This window comes from Gymnogyps californianus, chromosome 25 (genome assembly GCF_018139145.2).
Source record: "Gymnogyps californianus isolate 813 chromosome 25, ASM1813914v2, whole genome shotgun sequence".
Classification (NCBI taxonomy): domain Eukaryota; kingdom Metazoa; phylum Chordata; class Aves; order Accipitriformes; family Cathartidae; genus Gymnogyps; species Gymnogyps californianus.
The window spans coordinates 128026-149972 of record NC_059495.1 but is presented as its reverse complement, the minus strand read 5'-3'; the positions used below and the strand labels follow the sequence as shown (position 1 = coordinate 149972).

At 59.0% G+C, this 21947-nt stretch overlaps 1 protein-coding gene across 1 annotated transcript; it reads left to right on the top strand.

Moving 5' to 3' along the window:
• The first annotated feature begins 9790 nt into the window (after positions 1-9790).
• BCL9L (BCL9 like) lies at positions 9791-21162 on the top strand. The gene is given in 9 exon segments (XM_050910940.1): positions 9791-10142; positions 11841-11963; positions 14018-14228; positions 14989-15073; positions 15489-17216; positions 17219-17879; positions 18365-18625; positions 19921-20109; positions 20112-21162. Coding segments are annotated over 9 exon segments (4527 nt in total). The 5' UTR covers positions 9791-9841; the 3' UTR covers positions 21080-21162.
• Positions 21163-21947: the final 785 nt, after the last annotated feature.

Below are 21947 nucleotides of genomic sequence, written 5' to 3'. Positions count from 1 at the left end.
GACGGATGAGAACTTTGAAACCTAATATATACTGTGCGAGCATCACCAATTAGTTCTACTGCAAACCCCGCGGCTAATTCGCTTGTATCATAACCTAAGCAGCTACCCTGCTTCCGAAAGATCTGTTATCTCCACTTCTCCCACTAGGTAGCCTTTGCGCTCTTCGCCCCTCCTTTGTACTCCGGTCTTTGTCGATGCGATAACTTTTTGATAGGTTCTGGATTTTAAATAACGGTGTAACTAGAGTTGAGCGTGGAGGGCCGAGAGCTGAGGTGGAAGCGCTTGACGGCCCCAGTTGCTGTACCAACTGCAAAGGAAACTGCTGCAGAGCTTGACCTGGCCGAGTCCGGGCACCCGGGCTCTGGCCACAGAGACCGCTGCAAACCCCAAAGCCTCCTGCGAGCCTCAGGCGTGAGGGCTGGAGGAGTGTCAGAAGCCCTTGCCCACTCTGCGCGTCGTAAGTTAATGAGACCTCTCTGTCCCGGTGGAGGAGAGGGGCTCTCTGGGGGCAGCCCCCAGGACAGGTTGCTGTTTGGTCCCCCCTTGCCGTCCGTGGGTGTACGGCTGCTGTTAAACACGGGTCTCGCTGCCCGCCCCCAGAGGGCTGCAGTTGGTGAGATGGGGTGATTTCTGGCTCTTTCTGCCTGTTTCTCCTGGGGTGGTGGGAGGCCTGGGTCAGGGTTAGGTCACTGTGTCTCTGGAGGAGCTCGCTGAGCTGTGGGAGGGTTTGTTTAAGGGCAGAGTAGCCCCTGGGACTTGGGGCTGGGTCTGCGGGGAAGGCCGTGCCTTTTTGCACCCCCTGAGTGGGAGAAGCTGGGGAATTTCAGCCCGAGGTGCGGAGGAGGCTTCTGGGAGGTGAAGCGTGGTGAGGAGGTGGAGTAGCTGCCCTTTCGGGGTGCGCAGTGGGGAAACCCCTCTCCGGATAGGTGCAAGCCCAGACTCTTGACGGTAAACCCAGGTGGGGAGCGTGGGCTCCCCTCTCCTCGAGGTCTCTCCCTCCCTCTCCGGCCCGGCGCTGGAGTCCCAGTACCGCCCGCAGGCAGCTGCCACCGCTCAGCGGCAGGATCTCCGCGCTGCCTGCGCCCGACCCCGATCCGCGCTGGGGAAGGTGAAGGGTTTCCCAGGGTGGAATTTCCTGCGAGGCAGATGCGCGGCCGCTTCCCCTCTGACCTTAAACCCCGATGTGCCTTAGTCATGATGGCATGCAAATACGAGGCGATGGGGTGGGTGGGGGCTGGAGGGAGCTGCTGGGAAAAGGAAGTGACCTCAGCCGGGGTTTAAATATAGAGCCCAGGCTCTGCTGCGTGCTGGGCCTGGTATTTATAATCCTGGAGGAGCGCTTGGCGACTCTCTGCATCTCTGCTGCAGTCCGGGCTGGCAGAGGGCAGTGTAGGGGCAAGGTGCCGGGGCAGCCGGCCTTGCTTTCCCCCCTCTTCCCTGCATTTCTCTGTCGGCTCCCCCTCCCCAGGTGAGCCGGGGTACGTACATGTGCTCACGGGCGCAGACGCAGTGCTGCAGTCTGGGCGGTTTGCTGGCCCACAGGTGCTCCAGCCTCTGCTTTTGGTGCAGGTGTGTCCTTTGTACGTCGCCTTTAGTGCCAGGACTGGGCGCAGGAAGGGAGCCCAACTCGTCCCCAACTCATGTCTAGTTCGAGAGCAGGCCGAGAACCCTGGGACACTGAGTGGTCTGAAAAACGCGTATAGTCAGGTCAAAGGAGGGCTGTCGGACCAAGCCTTCCTGCGTGTGGCTTAAAATGTCTTATTTCCTCTGCCGTGAGCCTCCTCAAAGGCAAACCTGCTTGTTGCGCTGCTGGTCGTACCGTGTGGTGCAGCTGGGGTACACGGTGTTGAGAGGTGGCAGGGGTGTCCCTGCCACAAGGGTTTCCTGCCGGGACTCTGCCTGCAAAGATTGTGCCCTTCTTCAGGCTGGAAAGTGGCCTGAGCTTGCATTGCTGGGCTCAAAGGGAGAGCTGTTGCAGATGTTCTGCAAGGTGCTATGGGATGTCTAGTCCTCACTTGCAGCGCGCACCAGGCGTCTCCGTGCTGCCTTTATCTGAGGGAGTGGGGTAAGCGTCTGCTGCAGGCGTATGGTGCGTGGCTCTGCCCTCCAGCACACCCCTCCGCACCCTGCGGAGTCCCCGGTGTGAGGGCTGGGGTGCGGAGGAAGCCCGTGGTCCGGGCGCAAAGCCCCTGCGCCAGCCCGGGTGCCTGGGCGCTGGCGGGAGGTGCAGCGAGTTCGCCCGTGCTCAGCCCTGGCGAGGCTGCGGATGCCCTGGGTGACGGTGACACCTAGTGGCTTCGTCCCACAGTCTCCAGCTCAGGCCCAGAGATGGGGCGCTGGGTGCGACACCCCGGAAAAATCTCCTGGTGCTTCCGGACACCCGTCACGAAGCTGGACCGGCCGTGGGCAACAGACCCCACGGCGCTCAGGAACCCTTGTGTCTCTGGCTTGGAGACAGCGGGCAGGGAAGGGACCAAGTGTGATGTCCTTGTTGATGATGGCTAGTCCATCACGGAGCCCTTGAGAGAGAGACTTTCTGCTACAAAGAAGAGCAGAAGCTATTGTGTTAAAGCTCGGGAGCTCCTCATGAAGCTCTGGTATTGCTGGGTTCCAATCCTGCACGCTGCTGGCGTCTCATGGGCTTCTTTAGTTATTGCCGAAGGATCCTAAAGCAGTTCCTGAACTCTAGATACAGCTGAAAGACCGTCCTCATAGGCTTAGCCGCACCAGGCATTTACCTGACACGTGTGACTCTAGGCGAGACTTGGCTCCCCTGTGATTCTTGTGGGACCAGTTGGGTTTTCAAGGTCTCGGCTACGAGCCCTGCCGCCCAGGAGAGCTGGTGTAGCAGAGGCCAGGCACAGCTCACCAGGTAGGCTTTTTAGCCTTACTCACCCAATCCCAGTAACCCCAGTGCACAAACACAGTGGGAATTGCCCGAGGAGGTCTTTTGATCCCGTGTAGCAACCACACAGGGAGGTCTGTGCTGTGGCCTTGCGTTGCAGCCTGCGGTGTTACCTACCAGAAGGGTCTTCACAGGGCAACCGCCCCCTTCACGTAGAGGTGAGCTTGTCCTTGTGCACCCCAGCACAGCCGCGCTGTTGCCGTCCGGGATGGTCTCCTGCCCTGAGCTGCGTATGATGGGACAGCCGGCGGTGAGCGGTTGAGGGGGTCGGGTGCAAGGTGGCTGCTGCAGAAGTGTTGTGTATCCCCGTGTCGCTACCTGCCGGAGCCACGCCGCTGGCACCTACAAGCTGAGATCCTCGAGGCGTTTACCAAAGGCTGCGTGGGGGTGTCCAGCTGTCACAGCGGGCCGTGACTCTGGCCGGATTTCACATCCTGCGGGAGGAGATCCTGCCTTGGAGGAAATCGAAGCTCCCTGAGCAGCAGCAGCAGTACCTTTGGAAGAGATTTCTGGCTTTGCTCCCTGACCTACTAGACGCTGTTACACCACCGTAGCCTGCCGAGCGGCAACGTGCAGGTGGCTGTGCTACCCTCCACGTGGGGCACCCGGAGCTTCCTGCAGGTCTCTCGCTGACCCGTACCCGGCAGGTCGCACGAGCTGGTGTATGAAATAATTCCTCGTTATCAACCCAAAAGAGCCGCATGTGACTGTCGAGTAATGTCTGGCACATGCAGGGTTTCTGTAGGGAATGTGCCAGTTGGACTCGGAAGCTGGAAGGATCTGCAAATTTGGTGATAGACCTGCAGACTCCCTGAAGAGTGGGAGAAACTGTTGAGCTGGGGGCAAGGAAGTGCTAAGAAAAGCTCTTCTAACACTGATGGATTGAAGCTGCGACAGGAGAAAGGTAGTAGGGTGCGGGGCAGAAAGCAAACGGCATTCCCGATTCACCTCGCTCTCTCCGAGCCTCAGTTTCCACCCGTGTTGCGTGGGGACCTCTGTCCCTAGGCGGAAGGGAACGTGAATCTGAGGTTTTGTCCTACTAAAGACCTTTGAGACTCATGGCCAGGGAGCCCTGCTGAAATGCATCGTTCCTGAGGCAGCTCCAAATGGCAGGAGATCAGCAGGGCCTGCCAAAATGACTCTGAGAACTGCTCGGATTCAACAGAGCATTAGGTTCTCTCTGCAGGTCTTTTAGAACCCTCCCATACGGCTTGCGAGGGTGCCACCTTCTCTCGAGGCTCAAGTGAGAACGCCTGTCGCAGTAGCAGCCTGGGTTAAGGCCGTTCTCGCTGGTGATGAACACGCTCAGGCGCGTGCTCCCGTACAGGGGTTAGGGAGACGCTCCTGCAATCGTGGGTTGCTCAATAGTGTGCTGGCTCAGAGCTGCCGCTGTCAGGCTCAGGTGGGTTCCGGGGCTCGTCTGGCTCTTTAGAGCCCATCGCTGACTCTTGGCCGGAGCTGGCTGGGTGACAGCAATGCTGTTTCGCTACTGTTTTTGAGGGTTTCGTTTCTCACTGGAACAGACTCAAACCCCATTGAATGGTCTTGCGAAAAGGATTGTTTTGGAACAACCATTTTTGCATGGAAAAGGTCAAGTTTCTGATTGTGGTCTTTTTCTCAAATCAGAAATGATCCAAGAGTCTCGGACTTCAGAAATCTTGCTTCTGGAAAGTTTGTCGTAGTCTTTGCCCCCGTGAAATACTCTGACTTTAATGAAGTAGTATGGTATTTCCTTGGAGGCGTTCCAACCCCTTCTGCTGTTAACCCTGGGAGGACTGGTAATCTAGGAGTGGTGTTAGGCAATGTGCCCATGATCTCATCCAGACTTGGGGTGAGAGGTATTTCAGGAGGGGGTGGCGGGTCTTTGAGGTCTCTCCTTTTGCTGTTCTCTGCCTGATGCCTTTCTTCAAGAAGCCCTTGAGCTTCCTTAGGACCTCTCATTTCCAAAGCCAAGGTGTTCTGCTTGAGTTTGTGGTGGTGTCCACGGGACGTTTTGGATCGGGCTTCTCCCGGGACTGCTGCTTGTAGCGAGCGGGTGGGGGGTTATCGGCATAGGTGATGTGCTTAGAGGGTGTTTGCAATGGCAGCCCGGTCTTGTTCCTTCCTGGACTGGCTGGCAGAGAGGGGCTGGGTGACTTTCTGCTCATTGCATCACTCTGTGACGACCCGTCTTGTACGTTGGGTGTTTGCGAGCTGCGGGGCATGTCAGCGCAGCTCAGGAGGCCTGGATTCTGGTCTTCGCTGCGTATGCGCAAGTCCAGTAGTCATCCGGGTTTCGCAAGAGGTCTCCCCGGCATCTGATAGGAGGGAGGTGCGGCGAAGCTCCTTCCGTTCTGCGTCGTCGTCGTCGTGACTCTGGTTTCCCAGCTTCCTCTCTCGCCCGTTCTCCGGATAGGGATAGCACGGCCGCGATGTCAGCCAGCGCTGAGACATGGAAGCTGCGGGGCAGGCAGGCTGGCGGCCAGGAGGCTTTCCTGCCCCACCGGGAGGCGGGCGCGGGCTCCGCATTCTTGCGGCAGTGTTGGGAATCTGTGTTATCGTCCTTCGGAGCGAGCGGGAGCATGATTCACCAGAAAGTCCTCCGGGAACGCAGTGGGGTTTCAGGTTTCTTGAACTATCAGCTAGCAATTCCGGGATGGGGAATATGTCAGCCCAGTCTCTCCTCGCCCGGAGCTTCGTCCTCCCCCTCTGCTGCTGTTCAGACCGTACTGGAGGAGACTTACTGAAAGCAGTTTTTGTTGTTTTGTTTTGAGGTTTCTTGTCTGCTAAGGTCCCAGTCTTTGATTTAAAGCTGTGGCTTTTCAGATGTACCAGGCGCAAATACTCTCCGCATTTAGATGTAGCGCTTCGTTCAACAGAGATACTTATTGTGCCTTGTAAGCCACCCTCCCCGCATGAGGTAGGCTGGGTTGTCCCCTGCTTTAATGACGGGGGAATCGAGCCACCCAGAAACGGTACATCTTGCTCAGGGTCACTCGTGGAATCAGTGGCAGCCGGGGGTAGAAGCCAGGAGTCTCGGCTCCTTGCTTCAACCGCTGGGAATTAAGTTTGCTATTGTCTTTAAAACTACTGGGCTGGAGTGGGTGTGTTGCTAAATTGCAGAGGGAGCCAGATTTCTATGCAATCTCCTTTTTGTCATGTTCTTTTCAAGATGTGTTGGATCGTTTGTCTCCCCGTGTCAGTGTATCTGCTTTCTGATTAATTCTCTTCTGCGGCCCAGATGTGTGGCATGCCTGCTGGAATCTAGTTTGAATCTAGGGGCGTGTGCAAGGAGCTTACAGCAGTCGAGATGCCTATCGGCATGCTGCAGCCGGACAGATGGGAGGCCGGGGTGGATCCCCGCTATGCATCTGCAACAGGATCCAACTGTTGCTACTCCCGAAAGCAGAGCAGAATCCGCAGGCAGCTGCTTCTGGCATTTCTCCCATTAGGAATTGCGAGGGGAGTGCGGTCGGCCTCAGTGAAGACTGGAGGAGGAGGAGGGCTTCCCAAGGCTGAGCCAGGGCTCCCCGTCGGCCCAGGGTGGCTTTCCGTCCTACGACTGGCTGAGGCAAGGCATTGGATGTCCTCCCTGGAGCACCGGCCTGCTCCCAAAATGCAGGAAGAAGATAGATGCCCCAAAAATGCAACGTTCTGGAGGGACCTCGCAGCCAGTGAGGCTCATCCACGCTGCAGGCAGCGTCCGAAGGTTTCGTTGCGGCGGCTGCCAGGTCCTTCGGGATCGATGCGTGTGTTCCCTGCAATCTGACCTGAGAACTAGAGGGACAGGGGGTGCATCTCGAGCGTTAGGCTCCGGACTCTGCAGGCGTGGTCTTAGCGGGGCCCCGGTTTTCTCCCCTCCTCCCCAGGGTATTCACATGCCCGTGCTATGCTGTACTGAGGTTATGCTGCAATGCCGCTGAGCATTCACGTTTTCGGTGAAGCGCTTTGGGATCTGTTTTGAATGCAATATCGTGTCCGTGCGGATGTGCCACAGGCAGACCTGCGTCTCCCAGCCTGTCGTCGATACGGGTGGCGGTGGTCGCACCTCCTCGGCGGGTCTAGCCGCACCCTGGTGTCGGTCGGTTTGTGACCCTCAGGACTGCGGTGCAATGTGTTGCAAAGATTGCCGAGTGCGGCGCAGCAGGCGGGGGCTCTGGGCCACCAGCAGCGGGAGCTGCTGCAGGGCTTGCTTTCTGGAATGCTGTCTGGCAGCAGCCTCTTCCAGCAGGGCTGAAGGCTCCCTGCGGCTGGCCAGCCAGCGGCTGCAGCCAGCGTGTGTGCTTAACGCTGCAGCTTGTGCCATATGGACCTTCTCCTCCTCCCCGCTTGCCCTCTCCGTGTCTCCTTCCCCGCTCTGCTCCCCTCCCCCTGCGAGCGGTTTGACAGAGCAATTGGGCAGGCACTGGGACGGCAGCTCTGACATAAATCTCTCCTGGTGTGGAATGAGGGGTATAAATATCCAGAGAGTGATGTGATCTTTCCAGCTGCTATTAATAGGTCCCTGGAGAACAAGAGCGAGCGAGCGAGACTGGCTGACACTTAAAGGGCTAGCAACTCCCTTATGTGCTGTGAAAATTAATCAGCGCTGTGGCTCACCATCTTCCTCCAGGCTAGAGCAGAGCCCTCGCCGAGGTGCGTGGGGAGGAGGCGGAGGAGGAGGGAGCAACTAACGACTCGCTAGTTAGGGAGCGGGGATAGGCCAAGCTGTGCACGAACGATCCCACTAACTAACTAGGAATGCCTGGGCGGGCTGTGCGATAGCGCTGTTTGTGCAGGCTGCTCTCGGTCGGGCGCCGCGGCGTGCCAGCCAGCCACCGTCTCAGCCTTGCCTCGCAGGGAGGCAGGTGCCGAGAAGCCCCTTTTGCAGGCAGGGAACCCGCTGGCGGTGGATGGCAAGCTGCAGCCTGCGCCTTGCGGCGATCGCCGTCTTTCGGGGATTACGGGTCTGCCAAGCGTGCTTTGCTCCTTGCTTGCGTGCCGTTCTGGGTACGGTGTTTTGCCCTAGCAGAGCGAGCACTTGGCTTTTGCCGATGGTATGTCTTCAGGCCCGCCTTCGGCAAGCCAAGAGCAGCGTGCGTAGTGCAGCTGAGCTCTTGCGGCGCTCTTTAGAGATGCGGGGTTTGGTCTGGAGCCGGTGCTTCCTGTCCCTGGGTGGCAGAAGAAATCTGCGCGCAGCATCTGGCCTGCGTGGTCCAGATGGGAGGAGCAGACCACGGGCCCAGTAACCCCCGTGTGCTGGGAAATTTCTCTGCCTGCGCACAGGAAAGGTTCTTGAGTGCGTTGTGGGGGTGTCATGCAAAGCACATAGCAGATGTAAGCAAACAGCAAGTAATATCTCAACTTCCATGAACACGTGGTTTACTCTCCTTCCCCTCTGCTCCCCGAGAAGTAGAGAAGACTGTGACAGGCAGCGGGGGGGTCTCCGCAGCTTTGGGGTCACTGGCTGGGGTAGTGAGGAGGCTGTAGCAGAGGAACGTGGGGCCTTGATGCAGCAAGAGTTACGCGCTCTAGATGAACAAAGCCAGGAGTAGTTCTCATGGGGACGTGCATCTTTTGCACTGGGACCGTCTCCGAGGGCTTAGCAGGGAATGTGGTTCATGCCAGGAAGAGTCGGTGTGTAAGAGCTGTGTCCGAAGGCCAGGGATGTCCTCTGCCTGCTCCGGTAGCCCCCGAGGTGAGGCTGGCTGATGTCCCACACTGCCTGGGCCATGTTGAAGAAGGCTACTTGCTGCAAGTAGGAGGTACTCATAGGCCGGGAAGGATGCACCCTGCAGTTACCAAGGTTGTCTGTTGAACTAGGGGTTGGTAGCAGCCTTCCAGAACACGCGATGCGGTCGGGTACCGTGGAGCCGCATCCCAGTCACCTCTAATGCCCGTGCAGAGCTCCGAGGGAAGAATCCCAGCGTGAGCCTGAGGGACCCTGCCAAGGCAAATAGATCCTGCAAGGAGGGCTGCTGCAGCCTTGTCCGGCTGCATGCACGTCCTCCAGCCCAGAAGCCTGCGCGCTCTGCCCTAACCGCCTCTTCCCTGAAACGCTCTGCCTCAGCCTGCGGGGCTATTCAGAAAGCTGGGCTGGGTCTGGAGCAGGAGAGCCTCACCCTGCTATCCCGGCCGGCCCGTGGCATGTTGCATCATCCTGCCGGGCTGGAAGCTGCCGCTGAAGTGGACGCTCCCTCACCCAGGGCCTTGGAGCAGGAGCCGGAACGGTCCCTCAGGCCCCTGGGAGAGACAGGGATACCGCTTAACTGATGAGTGCCTGCACTTCCCGTCTCTGCCCTTGCCTTGCAACTCACCGCCGCCTCCTCCTCAGCTGCCTCAACCTTCTTCAGTCCTCCCCTGCCCCATCCCAGCTTTCTCTTTATAGGCTCGCATCAAGACCATTTTCTTGTCTGCTCAGTTGCCTCCTGTGTGTTTTGCAGAGCAGAGGAAACTTCCTTAGCAGCAGAGGGGGTCCCTGAAACCAGTAGGGCACCAGATTTCTGTTCGGGGTCACAAAGTTGTCTGAGCTCTGGGAGCACCCGCAAAATAGCTCTAAGGATCCTTCCGCTCACCAAAGGGCCAGGCTGGCATGGAGCACCCCGTTCTCGTCGCGGCCTCGCAAACGAGGGCTCTCGTGTCCGTGCCTGTGCCTTGGCGCGCTGGCAAGCCTCCCGTGCCTGGGTGGGAGCTTGCTGCTTGTCCGCACGCAGCTAACCGCGGAGCGGGATCCTTTGCTCGAAGGGGCCGGGGCTAATTCCCGGCACAAGCGTCTCTGGGTTGTGCCTTGCCGCAAGGCTTTGTCTGGCCCTGCGACCAAGGAGCAGCCCCGGTGCCCCGGCCCTGGGCAGTGCCCCTGGCAGCTGCGCCCGCGCACGGGGCACCCTGCTCACTCGCTGCCCTCTTCTCTTGCAGGTTTCTGACCGACGGGCCTGGGAGCTCCCTCCACTGGCGCTGTGGGAAGCTTTAGCCAATCCAATGCACCCTGACAACAAACTGCCCAGCCATGGCAAGGCAGGCAGCAGCGGTGCCCCGGCCCAGCACCACAACGTGAGCCAAGCACCCACCTGCAACCTGGGCTCTAAGGGTGTGGGGGCGGGCAGCCATGGCAGCAAGGCCACTCAGATCTCCCCTGGCAACTCTGGACTGAAAAACAGCCAGAACACTGTCCCAAACTTCAGCTCCTTGAAGGGCAAGGTGAAACGGGAACGAAGCATCTCGGTGGACTCCGGAGAACAGCGAGAAGCCGGCACCCCTTCACAGGACGCAGAATCAAAAGGTAATGCTCTCCTAAACCTTGCCTCAGCACGTCCTCCTCACAGTTGCTCCGAGCGTCCTGGCAGGACCTGGGATGGGAGCAGCTGTGAGCATCTTGGCTTTCTGTGCTGCGGCTTCTGTCCGGGCTTGTCCTGGCTGCCTGTGCGTCTTTGCATCACTGCTTGTCGCATCCGCGGTTTTGGGACCAGAGTGGCCGAGCGTTGTCTTTACGTCTCATTCCCTCAACTGCTTGTTACACCGAGAATCTGGGACTCTGGTTTTCGTGGGCTACTGAGGTCAGCTAAGCAAGGGTATGGTTCACTGAAACTGCGCCCAACACCCCTGCTTTGCAACGTGCAGACTTTCAACTTGGGACCGAGTTGAGTTGTTTTCTGTCTCCTTGCTGTTGGCAAAGAGCTGCCTTTGTGGTGTTCTTGCAGCTGCCCGACGACTCGGTCGTGGTTAGCGAGGAGGTGCTGCGAGGGTCGCTGTCTGAACAGTTCTGTGGTTTCGTCAGCGATGGATGACTCTTCTGTTACAGCACGTGGCTCCTGGAAAAGGGCTGAGTCAGTGCTTCCAAACCCTCTGGCTTCCCTGTCTTCACCAGCCTTCCCTGTAGCCTCTTGTGTTCCGCCGAGCTCTGTGCTGAACGGCTGCATGGGACGCTTGAGCATCTTGCAGGGGTTTGTCGGAGGAGAAATTCCAGTGGTGCCCTTGGTTCCAGCCAAGGCTCGTGCCCGGTCCCCAAACGCAGAGCCGCTCTTCTGGCTCGTGCCCCTAAGGATTTGGTTTCACAGCCAAAGCTGTGTTGCCTGACTGGCTTAGGCCAGGGCCGTGCCTTGGAAGAACGGGTAGAACGTACCTGAACAGACCTCGGGCCCCCAGGAAAGCTTTCTCCCCGTTACTGTATGCCACCGATCATAAGCGTTTGTAGCTTTATCCCAGGACTGTCTTGTAGCCCAGACTTCCACAGGAAAATCATTCAAATGGCTTGATGAGGAATGCCCAAATCTCCTATGTTCCTGCTGCAGTGCTCTGACAGATCACGTGAATATGGCCTGGAAACCACTTGATGATGTGAAAAAGGGAGGCCAGACAGTGTTATATTAGAGTTCAAGCACAGGACTGGAAGTTGTCCATCCTGTGTCTGATTCCTTTCCCCGAGTCCCTGGGTGCCTTTAGGCAAGCCGCTTCCTCTCTGAGCTGCATCAGCCCCATCTGAGAAGTGGAGGGAGCATCCGAGTTTGCAGATGGCAGAAAGGCCCCTGCCTGACTGATGTCTGCGAAGGGCAGAGTCTGTCTCTTGTTCCTACCAAGGATAGGAACACGTCCTCCCGTTCCGCTTTCAGCTTTTAATTGCTAAATCACAGACCCCTTAAATTTAGGGTTAATGCCCAAAGCTCTCCGGTTTGGAACAGCAGTTGGACACGTCCTGTGTTTGCAGACTCCTTTCAGACAGTAAGAAATACATCTCATTCTGAACCGCTGGCTCTCACAGGGGAGTCTCACCAGGTCTGGCTGCAAAGACAAGGAGCCCAGACTGAGCAGATGCTTCAGGATCTTTGCCAGGGCTGGGCAGATGTCGGTGTAAGGCTTCTTGCCCAGTGCAGCCTGGCTGGGTTGGCAGTGCCAGCGTGCAGCACACAGCTGGGCAGGGCCCCAGCCTTCCCAGCCCCTGCCAGGTCTCCTCAGCTCTTCTGATGGCTCTGTCCCTTTGCAGGTGAGGTGGCTCCCCGTAGCAAGCGGCGGTGCGTGCTGGAAAGGAAGCAGCCATACAGTGGGGACGAATGGTGCTCTGGGCCGGACAGCGAGGAAGACGACAAGCCCATCAGCAGTGCACACAGTGAGTTTCTACCCCCTTGCCAGCTCAGAAGCTTGAATAACGCCAGGTCCTTCCTGCAGCTCAGCAGGGCAGATGGCACTGGCACCTCCGGCTTTGCCTGTGTGTGCTGACTTAGCCGGGTGTGTGGCGTGGTGGGCCACTGCAGTTGGCGGTCGCTGTGCTGGGAGAATGTTTGCGGCCGTGCGGTGAGGTGTCGTGGTTTAACCCCAGCCAGCAGTTAAGCACCATGCAGCCGCTCGCTCACTCCTTGCCCCCAGTGGGATGGGGGAGAGAATCGGGGGAAAAAAAAAGTAAAACTCTAATAATACTACTAGAATATACAAAACAAGTGATGCACAATAGAATTGCTCACCACCCGCTGAGCGATGCCCCGCCAACCCTCGAGCCACAGTGCCCCCCGGCCAACTCCCCCCAGTTTATATACTGGGCATGACGTAATATGGTATGGAATACCCCTTTGGCTCATTTGGGTCAGCGGTCCTCGCTGTGTCCCCTCCCAGTGTCTTATGCACTCCCAGCCTCCGCTGGCGGGGCAGTAGGAGAAGCTGAAAAGTCCTTGACTTAGTATAAACACTGCTTAGCAACAACTAAAACATCAGCGTGTTATCAACATTATTCTCATCCTAAATCCAAAACACAGCACTGTACCAGCGACTAAGAAGAAAATTAACTTTATTCCAGCCGAAACCAGGACATGAGGTGAGGGACCTGTTTTGTGGAGATGCTACCAAGATGCTGGAGGAGAAGGTGTTGAGGTTGAATGTCCCTGCTGCGCATTGCTCTGGCCACGCTAGCAGCAGAATTGCCGTCTTGAAAGCGTGCCTGGCTTAACTCTGGTTAAGCGTGCCTACCCTGCTCGTAGCTGCAGCCAGACCACGTGACACGCATTGCCCTCGTTGCAGCAGCTAAGTCTGCGCCAGGCCATCCCCCGCATCTCCATCGCTGTGCTTTAAAGGCAACTGCGTCTGAAGAGGCTCTCAGGGTCTTGACCGTGGTTCAGGCAGGGCTGAGCTGGCCAAGGCGTGCACCGTTTGGGGCAACAAACTGTAGGTCTCTCCTGTTTTCCAAAAGCATCAAAACTCCTTGATTTTTTCTTATGTAGAATTCAGTTTACTTTCAGTCGCAACAGGGAGAGTATCTGAGAGAGCAGGGCGAGGTCCTGTGGGGCCCAAGGGCCGCAGCTGATGGAGAACATGGAAGTGTATAAAAGCAGGTAGAGGGTGGCCTTTGTGCCTGCCAGCGCCCCGTAGCCATCCTCTCCAGGATGTTCCCTTGTGCTTCTCTGCACGGTCCACAGCCCCTGTGGGAAGGGATAGTGCCACCTCCCTGTCGCAGCCTGCTCCACGATCTGCCTAATTCGAGCAGGGCAAGGTGGTGGGGCTGTCCAGGGGCAAGGGCTGGCAAGCGAGGCAGCGCGCGTGTCCCAACGCCAGATTTCCAGTGATGCCTCTTCTCTTTCAATGCTGCTGTGGCCAGGGTTGGGCTGCTGGCGCTGGTGTCCTGGGAGGTCGGTGGTGAGAGGCTGCTGGGAGGAGAGCGGGCGAGCCTGCCTTGGGGGATGTAGTGTGTGTGTGTGTGTGTGTGTGTGTGAGGAGCTAGGCAAGAGGAAGGCACTGCATGCTCCTGGTAATTGCACTGGTGATTAATGTTAATTAGGAGTACTATTTAATAACGGCTGACGATTAAGAGTCACCACGCCAGTGGCCAGCATCCCCTCTTCCCCGGCTCCCGGCGTGTCTGCGAGACAGGGGGAGGAGGAGAGCCTCGGGCCCCCGTGCCGGGGGGGCCGGGAGGCGGCGGCCCCTCGGCCCCGGGGCAGCGGCCACCCAGGCGGCGGAGGCGGCCGGGCGGGTGCTGCCGCCTGCCGGCGGCCCGGGCGGGCAGCGGCTCTTCCCGAGCACGGCCCGGCGCCGTGCCCAGCCCCGCAGCTCCCTGCCCCGGCCCCCGGGCTCCCTCCCCTCCTGCCTGTTCCTTCCCCGTGGTGCCGGCAGCAGCGGCCGCTCGGGCTCTCCTGCTGCGCCGGCTTCAGCGGCTTGTCTCCTCTGCTCCCGCAGATTGTAATGTAGCAGATCCTGCGATGTCCACGGCCTCACAGCTTGGCCCAGGGTCCAACCCGCTGCCGAACCTGAACGAGACCAGTTCTGCCAGCGTGCCTCATGGTGCTGCCCCCGGCTTACGGTCAGACGCTGCAGGAGGCGGAGGCGGCGGAACAGGAAAGCAGCCTTCACAGTTCGTTTACGTCTTTACAACGCACCTTGCTAACACGTAAGCAGTAAACCCCGTCCGTCCTCCGCTGGTACAGGGCCGGCCTGTCACACTTGCCTGCTGCGTGCTGCACTTGAGTACAAGAGAGCTGGACAGACCTGCGTCTCTTTGGTTGCACAGAGTGGGTCCCCCCTGAGGTTCAGGAAGTTTGCTGGCAGCTACGGCTGGTGGGCAGACTTTGTCTTAAATGCACGCTTCCTCCCAGCGATGCCCAGCACTGCGTTCTGCGACACGCGCCGTAGAGTACAACTAGTCAGCACCCAACGAAAAGATTCCCCCGAAGCAGTATGGACTGCTGGCCTGATTCGGAAGTGTCTAAGGGGCTGGGTGTCACGGGGAGTGCCGTGTAACGCTTGGTGTTCTGCACTCGATTCCCCCCTTCTGTCCTGCATTGTCTCAGCCGTGGAGTCTTAGCAAGGCTGTTTGGTTTTAGAGCTCTGCTATACCGCAGGTTCGGTGCGGTAGATCCCAGAGCATCTCGCTGACAGCCACCTTAGGGCAGCAGGCACAGGCAGAGCCGAGTGCCCATCACAGGACATAGGAAGAGGGAAGTTCCAGGGCAGGCGATGGTCACTTGGAGAACCTCAGTGGGGCCTGTGCAGGACAGGCGGGAGGACTCTGAGAATATCCCCCCTTCTTGGTGACCTCCAGAGATTTCCCTCTTCCCGCAGGACTGAAGAGCGGAGGTGGCACGTGGGGCCTGGCGTGGGTGGGATGGGGCACAATGCCTGTTCTCGAGCGGTTTGTGCTCTCTCCCCAGAGCTGCAGAAGCTGTCCTGCAGGGCCGAGCTGACTCCATTCTGGCCTACCATCAGCAGAACGTCCCGCGGGCAAAGCTAGACCAGGTATAGCAGCTATGAACCAAACGCTCCTGTCGGCACGTGCTGCTGACTGCTGACCCTTCCCTTCTGACGTGGCCGTTCTCCCCCAGCTCCTGGCCTAGCTGTGGAGGAAGGGGTTGTCAGAAAGCCCTTTCAGTGGGGTGGGAAGCCGCTTTGCTGTGGAACCTCTGCAGAGTGAGTCCTGGCTGCTGTCAGCTGTGAAAAGTTTGGGATGGGGCATGGCACGCGGCCCCGCAGCCATGTGGGCACAGTACCTGATTGTGCGTTTCCAGGGCATGTAATAGGGCCCGCGTCTTCCCCAAAAGGAATGAAGGTGAACTGCCGCGGGGCATGTTTTTGGGACAGAGAGGTCTCCTGCAGGGAAGAATACCTACCTAGGGTTTTTCCCGCTCAGGTTTATTTCCCTTTTCTCTGCCAGGCACCAGCTCCTAAAGTGCTGGGAGTTGCTGAGCCGCTTCCAATTAACCCTCCTGCTGCCAACACTCCGCAGTCCCAGCCACCGGCACCTCAAGCGAGTCAGCCACAGCCGCAGCCTCCCCCGCCGCAGCCTCCGCCCCCGCCTCAGACCATCAGTCAAACACCTTTGCCTGCGCCCAGCAGCCTGCCCCAGGAAGGGACGAGCGAAGATGTCCGGAGAGATCTGACTCCCAACTCTTTGGGGAACAACAGCGGCAGCAACCAGCCTGGAAGTAACCACCCAAATACGCCCACCGCGTCTGCCAACAGCATGCAGCCTGGGCAAGTGGACTCGTCCGCCACGTCCAGCTCCAGCCTCCTCGGGGAGGGCCCGGGCCCGGGGATGCCGGGGAACGGGCAGGCAGGCCTGGGCCCCAGGAACCCCATGAACTCGGAAGGGCTCTCGAAGGAGCAGCTGGAGCACCGGGAGCGCTCTCTGCAGACCCTGCGGGACATTGAGCGTCTGCTGCTGCGCAGCGGGGAGGCCGAGCCCTTCATGAAGTCCAGCCAAAACGCAGGCGAGGGCGGGACGGCCCCTCAGCCGCAGGCTGCCCCTGCCCAGCCCCCCGCGCCCCCCGCCAGCATGAAGAAGTATGAAGAGCCGCTGCAGTCCATGATCTCCCAGACCCAGAGCCTTGGTGGGCCCAGCCTGGAACACGAGGTGCCCCACCACCCAGGCGCTGACATGGGGCAGCAGATGAACATGATGATGCAGCGGCTGAACCAGGACAGCCTGACACCGGAGCAAGTGGCCTGGAGGAAGTTGCAGGAGGAGTACTATGAGGAAAAGCGACGGAAAGAGGAGCAAATCAGCATCCACGGCCGGCCCATGCAGGAGATCATGATCCCGCAGTCGATGGGGAGCATGATGATGCGTGGGCCCCCGCCACCCTACCACAGCAAGCCTGGAGAGCAGTGGCCGCCGGGGATGGGCAGCCAGCTGCGGGGACCCATAGATGTGCAGGACCCTATGCAGCTGCGGGGAGGGCCACCCTTCCCAGGGCCACGGTTCCCTGGGAATCAAATGCAGAGAGTCTCTGGCTTCGGAGGGATGCAGAACATGCCCTTGGATGCTCTTGGGCCCATGAATGCCATGCAGAGGCCGGTCAGGCCCGGCATGGGATGGAGCGACGATATGCCTCCTATGGGAGGCCCCGGGAACTTTCCGCAAGGCACCCTGCCCTACCCATCAGGGCAAGGGGACCCCGAAAGGTTCATGAATCCCCGTGCCAGGGAGGAGATCCTGCGGCATCAGCTGATGGAGAAACGCCCAGTGGCAATGCAGAGGCCCATGGGGATGTCCGGCAACTCCATGAGCCAGGGCATGGAAATGGAGAGGATGATACAGGCGCACAGGCAGATGGATCCATCCATGTTTGCTGGGCAGATAACGGGGGACAGCCTGAGCAGTGCCCCGATGGGAATGGATTTTGCAGGCACTCGGGGGATGCTGAGCCCCCCCATGAGTCAGTCGGGCCTTCGGGACATGGACGCACCCATGGGCCCTGGCAACCTCAACATGAACATGAATGTCAACATGAACATGAACATGAACCTCAATGTCCAGATGACCCCGCAGCAGCAGATGATGATGTCGCAGAAGATGAGGGGCCCCGATATGATGGCCCACCAGGGCATGAGCCCTGAGGAGCTGGCCAGGGCGAGGGCTCAGAATGGCAATGGCAGTGCAATGCTGGGGGGACCCAGAAAATGATGATTCCCTCCCAGTTCCCCGGCCAAGGACAGCAAGGCTTCTCGAGCGGGCAAGGGCCTTACCCCAACATGCCCCAGGAGATGGGCAGCGGCTCGGAGATGTTCAGCCCTGAGCAGGGCGCCATGCCCGTTGGGAGCATCAGTGGCACCACCAGGCTCAGCCACATCCCTCTGCCTCCGGCCTCCAATCCCGCGCCCACGCAAGGGGGCAACCTGGCCAACATGCACCCGGCACCTTCCCGGGGGCTGGGCCGCCGGCCCTCTGACCTCACCATCAACATCAGCCAGATGAACTCCCCCAGCATGGGTCACCTCAAGTCTCCCACCCTCAGCCAGGTGCACTCGCCACTGGTCACGTCCCCCTCTGCCAACCTCAAGTCCCCGCAGACGCCCTCGCAGATGGTCAGCATGCCGCCTTCAAACCAGTCTGGACCCCTCAAGTCCCCCCAGGTGATGAGCTCCTCGCTTAACGTCCGGTCTCCAACCGGCTCACCAAGCCGCCTGAAGTCCCCTTCTATGGCCGTTCCTTCCCCTGGCTGGGTGCCGTCTCCCAAAGCCACCATGCCGAGCCCAGGAGTCAACCAGAGCAAGCAGACTCTCAGCATGAACTCGTCTACTTCCATGGCAGGACTGGATCAGGGTATGCCGGCTATCTTGTGTGCGAGGGCGCATGTGTGCTTGGTTTTGGTGAGCGTGTGGACGGTGGTTCTCTCCAGCCCGTGTGCTCTTGCAGGAGCAGGGAGACGATCGTGCCTGTGCGTGCCCTTACGTCTCACGGAGCGCGTCATTTTCCCCAGGAGTCCAAACAAGGCCTTTTCAGGTAGATGGGAGGGCGAACAGAGCAGCTTTTACTTCAGCCCCGGCTCACGCTCTGCGATACAGGCAGCAAACGATGTGTCTGTGCTGGGCAGTCAGGGGCAGTTGGAAGTGGAAGTCCATCACCGTTCTGGAGCAGGGTCTCCGCGTGAGCCTCCTCAGAGTCCGGAGGGTGCTGGGCCGTGCCAGCTCTGCGTTTTGCAGCCTCCTCTGGTCACTGCTGTCGGAAGGAGGGGACGGGGCTGCCGTCTGACGGGAGCAAGCCACGGTGCGCGAGCGGTACTAAGCCGGTCTCTCTCTTGCTTGCAGGTTCTCTCCCTTCTGGGCCTCGGAGCAGCTCTTCCGCACCGGCCAGTAACACCTCTAGCACCATGAATCCCAACATGCCTTTTACTTCCTCTCCAGATCCATCCCCCTCCCAGAACCCCCTCTCGCTGATGATGTCCCAGATGTCCAAGTATGCCATGCCCAGCTCCACACCGCTTTACCACAATGCCATCAAAACCATCGCCACCTCTGATGACGAGCTGCTGCCGGACAGGCCTATGCTCCCGCCCGGAAGCATGTCAGGTACATACTTCTGGGGCCGGGCTGGCGCGAGGGGTCAGACCGTCTCGTGGCTGCCAGCAGGCCCGAGGCACCAGGTGGAGGAGGCGTCAGAAACTCTGTTCTCCCACCGACTGCCATGTCCAATAGCTTGAATTTGCCCTCGTTCGTAACAGTCTGCTCACTTCTCCGCCCTGTGCCCAGGCTGTCCGTCAGCTTTTGGCTCGGGTGTGCTGTCTGGAAGGACACGAGCCAGGCTGGCATTTGCGGCACCCTTCTTCCACGAGCTCTGGAAGTTTTCGGCACTACCTTGACCCTGCGCGGACGCCTCGGCCCTGGATTTTGACGGCTCCTGGAGTTGTCTCGGGCCCGGGACTTGCAGGCAGAGGTCTGCTGCTTGGAGCCCTTGTGTTCTTGTGCAGCGGGACAGGGACGCCCTGAACAGGGTTTGGGTGTTTTGAGTGGAGCCCAGGTGCCTGCACAGGCGAGGCTATGTCGTAGCATAGTTCTGATTTCAGTAAGCGACAGCCAGATACGCTCCGCTAGCTGGTGGCACTGGTGAGGACAGCTAGGCAAATGAGTGTTTTTCGTCACTTGGTGGCCAGCCCGAAGGGGAATTCCAGCACGCTGTACCACTTGATTTAGGGGTTTAAAGCTGTCTGATAAATATTTTTGGCAGTTTTCAAAATGAAAAATCAACTTTTTGACTCTTTCACTGCTGAGTAGTCACTTAGGTTGACCGCAGGCATGCAAATGCATTGGCTGCCTCCTGACCCGAACCCCTCCGCAGGCACTGATGGCTCCGCCGTACCGATGAGCACAGTCCTCCCTCCCGGACAGCACCTGTGTCGGGCTGCCGACTCTTTTGCTTTTTTTCTCTCCTCACCGCCCGAGGTCGTGTGGTCACAGGAGCTTGCTGCGTGGCTAACCCTGCAGGCAGGCAGTGGTGAAGGGTCACTCCTCAGTGCCTACCAGGCAGCTGAGAGCCCGGCTGAGATCATGGTGTAGGGCTGTCCCAACATGCAGAGCCAGCCGGGACGCTAAAATCAGTGGGCTGTGAGGAACCACAAATCCAGCGTGGGACTGGATGAAGCTGGAATAGCTCTCCGCTGCTCGCGGGCTTGGGGAGCCGGAGTCTGGGGCGCTTTTTCCCGACGTCGGTGCTTTGCGAGCCCATCTTGCGGCTGCTTGCTGAGCATCACGCTCCACGCTCAGGGCTTTCTGAGCAGGAGCGCTCGGCAGCCTTCCAGGGTGTGGATTTTGCAGCCCTGAGAGGTCTGTGGGCAGAGTTAACCCTCCTTTCTTTTTCCTCTCCTTAGGCGTGACGGGGAATCAGCCGAATCAACTGCACTTGAACTCCGTGGGGCCTGGATCCTCTCAGAGCCCCATGGGAATGAACCTGCCTGGTCAGCAACCCCTCTCCCACGAACCGCCCCCCACCTCCATGATGTCCTCCCCGAACCCGCTGGGCTCCAACATTCCTATGCACCCGAGTGCGCCAGGGGCGGGCGTGCCCCCCAGAACCCCATGATGCTGCCCCCGGGGCCCCAGGACTCGTTGAACCAGCAGTGCGGCCCCGTGCCCAACAGTTCGCAGATGATTCCTTCCAACCAGCTCGTGTTCCCCCGCATGCAGCAGCCCCACAACGCCATGCCGTCTCCTGCCGGAGGCATGCCCATGGCCCCCGGCGGGGCAGGCGGCCCTGGCATGCCGCAGCATTACCCGCCGGGGATGCCCTTGCCGCCTGAGGACCTTCCCTCCCAGCAGCCCGGCCAGATGCCCCCTCAGCAGCACATGATGGGCAAGAACATCCCTCCTCGGATCGGCGAGCCCTACCCGCCCGTGCTTCCCGGGGTGGCGTCGGTGCTGAACGACCCCGAGCTCAGCGAGGTCATCCGCCCCACGCCCACGGGTATCCCCGAGTTTGACCTGTCCCGGATCATCCCGTCGGAGAAGCCAAGCAGCACCTTGCAGTATTTCCCCAAGAGCGACAGCCAAGCGCCCAAATCGCAGCCTTCCAACCTCCACCTCATGAACCTGCAGAACATGATGGCTGACCAGCCCCCGGTGCGGCCAGGTATGAATGCCCCCAGCCTCCCCGGGCAGCAGGGCGTGCAGAGGGGACTCAGCATGCCCATGTGCCATCCCGGACAAGTGCCCATGCTGGGCAGGACAGGCATACCGCCCCAGCAAGGCATGATGGGCAACAGCATGCACCAGGGCATGATGTCTCCGCAGCAGAGCCTGATGGCCCAGCAGAATTTCATGCTGATGCAGGCCAAGCAGAGGAGCATGTCTGTGTCGGGGGAGATGTATGCCCAGACCGGACACATGATGTCACCTCAGGGCTCTCTCATGGGGCCCCCGCCTCAGCAGAACCTCATGGTCACGCACCAGATGAGGCAGAGGAGTGTCTCCCTGGACAGCCAGATGAGTTACATCCCCGGGCCCGGGAACATGGCGAACCTGCCTTTCTAACCCCGGCTGGCGCTCAGGGCTGGGGAGGGGACGGGGCTGCCTGTACAAACGTTTTTAAACCTTTCTTCGGGGGAGGGTTGGGGGCCAACGCCGGTGGAGGACACCACGTGGGATGCTTTTCGTATCGGATTCGCCTCTACACAGAAAACCAGATGTGCAGTAAACTTGATGTGAATTGGGTTTCTTTTTCCTTTCTTTTTTGGGGAAGGGGAGGGTGGAGGGGCTGGGAGTGGGGCTGTTACTTTGAACCCTGCGTGGTGACCAGGGACATCCAGACCCTGTGGCAGTTTGTAAATTTTTCATTTATGGTTTTCCTCCGTCAAGTGTTTTTCTTTCCCTTTTTTTCCCTCTCTCTCTTTTTTCCTTTTTCTTTTTTTTTCTTTTTTTTTTTTTTTTTCTTTTTAAGCAACCAAAATGTGCAAGAGGGTTTTTGGAACTAGCTGTAAATAGGTCGCTGGGAAAGGCAAAACTTGTGCTGGTTTTTAATTGTTCTGTATTTCTGTGTTTTAATAGAAGCCTCAAAACATGTTTTAAAAAAACAGAAACAAAAATGTGCTAAAGGCAACAGTGTACAAGGATTGAAAACTCTCCTTGGGGGAGGCAGGAGGATCCCCCAGGGTGCACAGGGCATTGAGAGATCCCATTGTAGAGTGACTCTGTGTCAAACCTGTGTTGTTCACGCGTCTGAACGGTTTGCATGTGCGGGGTGTATAGTTTCACGCAGATCTTAGGCCCCTGTGGAGGCTGTGCCGAGCCCACGAACACGACCGACGACCGAGGACCATCGGGGAGGTCAGAGCTGTGGCCCCGGCGTAACGCTGCCGGAGCAGTCCCCATCCGGCAGGGCAGAGGCTGCAGCTTCACGGGA